At 52.5% G+C, this 6949-nt stretch overlaps 2 protein-coding genes across 2 annotated transcripts; both read left to right on the forward strand.

Moving 5' to 3' along the window:
* Positions 1-968: 968 nt before the first annotated feature.
* Positions 969-1945, forward strand: pet117 (PET117 cytochrome c oxidase chaperone). Its single transcript, XM_040185598.2, has 2 exons — positions 969-1189; positions 1796-1945. The coding sequence occupies exons 1-2, from the start codon at positions 1094-1096 to the stop codon at positions 1943-1945; spliced, it is 246 nt and encodes an 81-aa protein (XP_040041532.1). The 5' UTR covers positions 969-1093.
* Positions 1946-2690: 745 nt separating this feature from the next.
* kat14 (lysine acetyltransferase 14) lies at positions 2691-6947 on the forward strand. The gene is made up of 10 exons (XM_040185490.2): positions 2691-2952; positions 3026-3147; positions 3231-3352; positions 3454-3626; positions 3701-4138; positions 4199-4776; positions 4999-5132; positions 5385-5560; positions 5636-5826; positions 6153-6947. The coding sequence occupies exons 1-10, from the start codon at positions 2691-2693 to the stop codon at positions 6324-6326; spliced, it is 2370 nt and encodes a 789-aa protein (XP_040041424.2). The 3' UTR covers positions 6327-6947.
* Positions 6948-6949: the final 2 nt, after the last annotated feature.

Consider the following 6949-nt stretch of genomic DNA (forward strand, 5'->3'; position numbering starts at 1 on the left):
ACGGGGAGAACCACGATAGATGTAGTTGGTTTTTTTATGTTAGATATTAAATATAACGGTTCATAATATTAACTATATAATTATATCATATGAATTATAGTAGCAAAATACAAGTTTTAATGAAGATAAGAATGATATTTTAACTTAGATTTCTACTTACTGGGACTTAACTTGTTTAACTGAAAAGAAAGTTTGACTTGTCCAGTAGATCCGCTGTGAACTAGTTTGGGTCCTGGAATGACTACCGTCTTAAGTTAAGTCCGGACTACACAGATCCAGGATGAGATGAGAATCAGCATTCATAAACCCAAAGCTGAGGGGTCAGAGATGAGAATCAGATGTGGAATAGAGGTCCTCCTGTGCCAGTGTAGTATCTCCTAGTGTTCTACTACTGATGCACCAATCTATGTTTTTGTATTTTGTTTTGTTATTTACTTAATTTTATTTATTTTACTTTACTTTCTTTATCTTATTGTTCTTACTTAACTTTCTGTAATGTTTACTGTATTCCATACGCCTTACAGGTTACCTTGTATGGTTAAAATATTTGTAGGAAATGAAAAATCAAATATTTTTAAAAATCCCAAAAATAAAAAAATAAATGAACCAAAAGAATAAATACAAATGTTCTTTTGTATTGAAAGGCTTTGTGTTGTTTTCATTGTTTTTATAATTATTCTGTTTTTGTTCTGTTTACTTTCAGTTTAAACTGAATTGCATCAAATAATAAAATATCGTGTTATTAAATATAAAGTAATTCAAATTCAGTTCCACCTTTTAAGTGCACATGAATGCATCAATAAATATAATACAATGATATAATACATAATACACTGTGAATTCAGTCGTAATTTCACTTGTTAAGTCACTTTAATGATAGTACTTGGAGTATTTGTGTACACAAAAAGTATAAGGTCGAAGTACTTCCACTCCGCCAGCGGAGGACGAGTTGTTTACCGCGAAGAAGAACCCGCAGTAGAAGAAGAAGAAGAAGAAGCAGAAGACGAAGAACCCGCAGTAGAAGAAGAAGAAACGCGTAGCGTTGCCTCGCGGCCAGTTAGGAGCTGGCTAAGGTGAAGCTAACGCTAACGTGATGACGACCGTCTCTAAAGTGGTTCTGGGAGTTTCTGTGGTTCTGACTCTAAGTACCGTGGCTGCCGTGCATCTCAACCAGTCCTGGGACCGACAGGTGAGCCGGTCCGAACCGAGCTAACGCGGCTAACTGTTAGCTAACTGTTAGCTTAGCTGGGGAGATAAACGGAATTTCACCGGCCTTTGTTGGAATCATTTAATATGAAACGGGGGCGTCTGGCCGAGAGACGGCGTGAGAAAAGAACCTGTGTCTGGTGGTTCTGGTGGTGTTGGGTACAGGACTCTGTAGCGCCCCCAGCGGGGAGGAGTCTGGACAGGTCGTGTCCAGGTGTGAAGGTCTGCAGAGATCTTTGCTGACTGGAGGTCTCTAAAGTGGTTCTGTGAATTTCTGTGATTGACTAAAAAACACAAAACAAACTGTAGCACTTAAATTGTACTTATAATGGTTCTTATCTATAGCAAGCTGTACATCTGCTTATTGGATGAAATTGTATTGTTCTTTTAGGTTTGTATCCTTATGGGTGAAATGCACTTATTGGAAGTCAGCTAAATGACATGTAATGAAATGAGGTGTACAGGTCCAGGATGGAGGGCCGGCTGGCGTTGATGGAACTGATGATCCGTTGTGTAGTGATTTATTCATCTTGACGTGTCTGTCATACTGTCAGTGTGGTATTTATTGTATTTATGTTTGGTCCTCCAGCGTCTCCATCAGGGCGTCGTCAGGGATCTGGAGCGCCTGGAGAGGAAGAAGGAGAACCTACGTCTGCTGGAGGAGCAGAGGATTCTGACCTCACAGCTGGAGGAGGAGAGGCTACGCAGAGAGGCGGAGCGCCGTCCACAGGACCACTGAGACCGGTAACCACATCTGTTGACTGTCCCACCAAGCACCTGAACCGAGGCGGCGCCAAGGTTTTCTTGGTCCCGCCTCCGTTTCATAGATGTCCAATAATTTGGACATCATTTGGAGGAAGCGAACGTGATCAATGAGCAACTATTATAAGGTTACACAGACAGTGTAAAGGAGACAGATTTACATTGATTGCACCTTAATCTAGTAAATTAATTTGTTAGTGTTTGTTACTCTCTGTCAAACCAACTGGCTTCACCTCTATCGCCCTCACTTCCCCCCCTTCACCGCCCTCTCTCCTATTCAAGTTCTTACCCTAGTAACCTCTGCCTGTCCACCACCTGCCCTCTTGACCCCATTCCATCACATCTTCTACAATCTATCGCTCCTGACCTTCTTCCTTTCCTCACCTGTCTCATCAATAATGTTCTGTTATCTGGCTGTTTTCCCAAATCTCTGAAGGAGTCCCTCAGGGTTCCGTCGTGGGTCCCCTCCTGTTCTCGCATTACATCACATGTCATTTAGCTGACGCTTTTATCCAAAGCGACTTTCAATAAGTGCATTTCAACCTGCTTTGGATAAACGGTTTCTGTAACCAAGAAAACTACGAACTGGTTCATTTCCCACATGTACGTGATCTGTGTTTATTAACTGCTGTTGGTTCGATGATGCAGTATTGACCCCCACCGAGGATCCTCCCAGGAACGCCAGTTTAAACGCCCTGTTTTCCTGTACAGGTGTGCGAGGGATGGACAGCAGCGGCGGCGAGCAGCTCGGCGTAGGTGAGGAGGAGTCCGCCTGCATGTCGGCCTCGGAGGGCCTGGAGGAGGGGGAGGTGGAGGGGGAGACCCTCCTCATCGTGGAGTCGGAGGACCAGGGCTCGGTGGATCTGTCACATGACCAGAGTGGAGACTCTCTGACCAGCGACGTGGGCGAGGAGGCCGATGGGGGGTGGGCCTGCGAGGACGTGTCCTTTTACTGTGACCACTGCCACAAGTGGGTCCCTGCAGGTGAGCAACGCTGAGGTCACCTGGGGGAGGGAGGAGACGCCGCGGTACTGAATGTCACGTTTCTGTTTGTCAGCTCAGCTCAGAGGGGAGCAGCCGAGCTACCTGAAAGGTGACAACTTCTTCAAGTTCATCTGCTCCGACTGCTCCGAGGACGCGAAGGAGAGCTTCGAGAGGATGAGACTCACCTGGCAGCAGGTAAACCGCCGTCGCCTTCCAACAGCTGTGGAGGCGGAGACTCGCCTGGCAGCAGGTAAACTCCCTCTGCTCGTGTGTCTCAGGTGGTGATGCTGGCCATGTACAACCTGTCTCTGGAGGGGACGGGCCGCCAGGGCTACTTCAGGTGGAAAGAGGACATTTGTGCTTTCATTGGTCGACACTGGAACTTCCTGCTGGGAACCAGGTCACAGACCTCCAGATCCTTTTCATCATGTTTCACGTTCAGGTCCCAACGTCCCTCTCGATGGCTGCTGTGTTTGACCTGGTGACCCTTGACCTCTGCAGGAAGAAGACCTCCACGTGGTGGAGCACGGTGGCCGGGTGCCTGTCAGTCGGTAGCCCCGCCTTCTTCCGCTCCGGCGCGCAGGAGTTCGGCGAGCCGGGCTGGTGGAAGCTCGTCCAGAACCGACCGCCGACTCTCCGTCCGGAGGCGGACAAACCCGCCGGCAAGGCCAAAGGTACGGCGCTCTGCTCCCGGTGAGCTCGCTCCCAACGCGGCAGGAAGACGCTCACCTGACTCTTCCGCCCGCAGCCTGTAAACCCGCCGCGGAGCCCGTCATGGCGGTGGAGGGCCTGAGGAGGCGCGGCGCCAGGAACCCGGTGGAGAACGCCATCCAGCTGAAGGAGAAGCGGAGCCGCACGCAGGAGGCCAAAGACATCCGGCGGGCTCAGAAGGAGGCGGCGGGGGGCTACGCCGACCGCAGTGCCTGCTCCACGCCGGTCAAACTGGGAGGAGGCCGCGGCGGAGGGGGCGCAGGGCGTCGCCCCGACCTCGTCTTGGAGAAGGGCGAGGTCATCGACTTCTCCTCCATCAGCTCGTCGGACCGAACGCCGCTCACCAGCCCGTCGCCCTCGCCCTCGCCGGACTTCTCTGGCCCGGGGACGCCGGCTTCTCACTCGGCAACGCCCAGCCTGCTGTCGGAGGCGGACCTTATCCCCGACGCCATGCCCCCCCAGGCGCTGTTCCACGGTGAGTTGGTGTCATGAGCGTCACGGTGCGACGCCATCGCTGACCTCGTCTTGTCCCCAGGTGATGAGGAGATGGAGACGGAGGGAATGATCGACCCGGGGATGGAGTACGTGCCTCCCCCTCGCCCCCACCTCGTGGCCCGCAAGAAGCTCCGCTCGGCGCCGCCACACATCAAGCACGAGGTCGACAGTGAGGACGACGGGGGACTCGAGCGGGGTCGCTTCGAGGAGCCGGCGGGGTGCGGCGAGGGCCTGCCTCTGTCCGCTGGGGGGGCAGAGCGGAGGAGGATAACTCACCCCGAGAAGGCCGACGGAAGCGGCGGCGGCGTCCCGGCGGCGCCCCGCTTCACCTCCCTCAGCCTCTACGAGGAGCGGCTGCTGCTCCGCCGCCTGGACGCCTGCCCGCTGGCCCTGGCCGTCACGCCGCCGGCCAAGCGCCTCCACAGGAAGCTGCTGGTTCGCCAGGCCAAGAGGCAGCGGGGGCTCCCCCTGCTGGACGTGGACCGCGCCGTCAGCGCCACTCTGGGCCTGGTGGGGGGGATCTACGGCGCCCAGGTGGCGGGGGCTGTGGAGCAGGGTGGAGTCGTGGGGAAGTACTGCACCAGCAGCCAGGAGCTGCGTATTCTTGATCGCTTCCAGGTACCTTCGTGTTTACTTCCTGTTTGTTTGTTGTTTCCGCTGTAAAGGAGGTCAGTTCTCCTTCTGTCAGGAAACGGTGACGTTGTCTCGTCTTTTACTATCTGCATCCTAAAGGAGTTGAATGATTTTGGATGTTGAAGCCGTTGTCGTCGTGTTCAGATGATACTTGAGGAGCTCCACAAGGAGCCCTGACAGCACCTCTGATGGCGTTTGTGTTTGCAGACCAACGTCTGCAGCAGAAGAGGCCTCCAGCAGCAGTCTGTGTCCTTCTGGCGTCGTCTGATGGGAGCAGAGACCAGTTCAGACCAGACCATCAAGAGCCCCTACAGCTCCCGCCTCCTCAAGCCCTTCATCAGGTGACAACCGTGTCCTCGCATTCAGGAGCTTTTCAAAGGTCTTTTCGGGACACAGCGGTGGTCCTCTGCAGGGTAGATGTTGAGATGGAAGTAGCTTAGCAGCTAGCTTAGCATAGCAGTCCCCCTTCTGTTTGTTTTACTTTACCGTCTCGCTCTCTGCAGCAGTTGGTGGCGGTTTCGTTTGCAGGGTCAACTTTGTTTACTCCCTGTGTCAGACGGGAAGTAAACAAAGGTGCTCTGTTTGCCCCTCAGGAGGGATTACGAGAGTCGGCCCGTGAAGCTGAGGCTGCTGGGGGAGGTCCGAGCTCACCCCCACAGGAAGGAGCCCGGCTGGACGCCTGAGGCCAACGCCCCCATCGACTACTGCTACGTCCGCCCCAACCACATCCCCTCCGTCAACGCCATGTGTCACGACAACTTCTGGCCAGGTAGCACGGACTCCTCCGCAGCGTACGTGTAGCCGTCCCAGCAGCGGTCCGTCTGAACCACCTGTTGCCCCCCAGGTGTTGACCTGTCAGAGTGCCTGCAGTACCCCGACTTCAGCGTGGTGGTCCTCTATAAGAAGGTGGTGGTGGGCTTTGGCTTCATGGTTCCTGACGTGAAGTACAACGAGGCCTACATCTCCTTCCTGCTGGTCCATCCCGAGTGGAGGAGAGCTGGCATCGGCACCTTCATGATCTACCATCTGATCCAGGTGAGCCCTGGGGGGCGCTCGGGACCCCCTGTTGTTGTTGTTGTTGTTAAGTCCTGTTAATTTGCTTGTTTGTTTGTTAAACATACCGTCATCGATCAGTGTGAAAACATGAGCACATCATGTATGAGTGCCGTTAGCCGTTAGCTGTTAGCCGTTAGCTGTTAGCGCCACTACCAACAGCAGGTCGAGACGTCGCTGTGACAAATCTGAGCAGATTGGAATTAATGAAAGCCTTAATTAAAATGTTGCTACGCCGTTAGCTCGGTTATTTAGCTCGAGCAGGACGTTGCCCGGCTAACGCGCTCACTTCCTGTCCCCCCGCTCAGACGTGCATGGGGAAGGACGTGACGCTGCACGTGTCGGCCAGTAACCCGGCCATGCTGCTCTACCAGAAGTTTGGCTTCAAAGCGGAGGAGTACATCCTGGACTTCTACGATAAGTACTACCCGGTGGACAGCGCCGAGTGCCGCCACGCCTTCTTCCTCCGACTGAGGCGCTGAAGGTCCACCCGCCCAGAGGCACACGGCAGCTTCTCCGTCTCTGAACCCGCCAACAAAACAAATAACTGACAAGATCTGATCAAGTGTATTTTTGTGCTCATTAAAACGATGAAGGATTTGTGGTTTCTGGTGGAATCTACAAGCAGAAGGTTGTGAGGAAAACGACGACGACGACATCCTCTAAAACCACATTAAAACAGGACCGTGAGCAGCTTGTTTCTCTTCTTCCTTCACACTCAGCAGGAGGCGCTAAACGCCAACGTCTCCTTCTGCACCTCAAAGACGCAACAGAACCAGGTCTGAAAGTACAGCGAGGACGACGTGTGTTCTCTGCGTTTAGAGCAGCAGACTTGATGTCAGCTGGTTGCTTGCGTGAATTTAATGCCGCTCTTGACTCTGTATTTTGCGGTGGAGCTTAGTGGGTCCATCAGAACTGGTGTTCAGTCTGTAATGTTTCTAAAGATGAAGAGGAGCAGCTAAACGCTACTGGGTTACACTGTGTATCTAATGTATTACTCATTGGATGGAAGAGTCCTTGCTGCGTTTTTAGGTTTAATACACAATAACAAGCTGCACACTGATGATACAGACATTAAAGTTATGAATCTGCCGACAAACAAACG

This window comes from Gasterosteus aculeatus, chromosome 9 (genome assembly GCF_964276395.1).
Source record: "Gasterosteus aculeatus chromosome 9, fGasAcu3.hap1.1, whole genome shotgun sequence".
NCBI classification, from domain to species: Eukaryota; Metazoa; Chordata; class Actinopteri; order Perciformes; family Gasterosteidae; genus Gasterosteus; species Gasterosteus aculeatus.

What these genes read in the sequence shown, in the direction of transcription:
- pet117 (XM_040185598.2), top strand. Translation starts at nt 1,094, where the DNA reads ATGACGACCGTCTCTAAAGTGGTTCTGGGAGTTTCTGTGGTTCTGACT. An exon ending in ACCAGTCCTGGGACCGACAG is followed by an intron (nt 1,190 to 1,795) that starts GTGAGCCGGTCC and finishes TTGGTCCTCCAG; the next exon opens with CGTCTCCATCAGGGCGTCGT.
- kat14 (XM_040185490.2), top strand. Translation starts at nt 2,691, where the DNA reads ATGGACAGCAGCGGCGGCGAGCAGCTCGGCGTAGGTGAGGAGGAGTCC. An exon ending in CCCCCAGGCGCTGTTCCACG is followed by an intron (nt 4,139 to 4,198) that starts GTGAGTTGGTGT and finishes TCTTGTCCCCAG; the next exon opens with GTGATGAGGAGATGGAGACG. An exon ending in GTATTCTTGATCGCTTCCAG is followed by an intron (nt 4,777 to 4,998) that starts GTACCTTCGTGT and finishes TTGTGTTTGCAG; the next exon opens with ACCAACGTCTGCAGCAGAAG.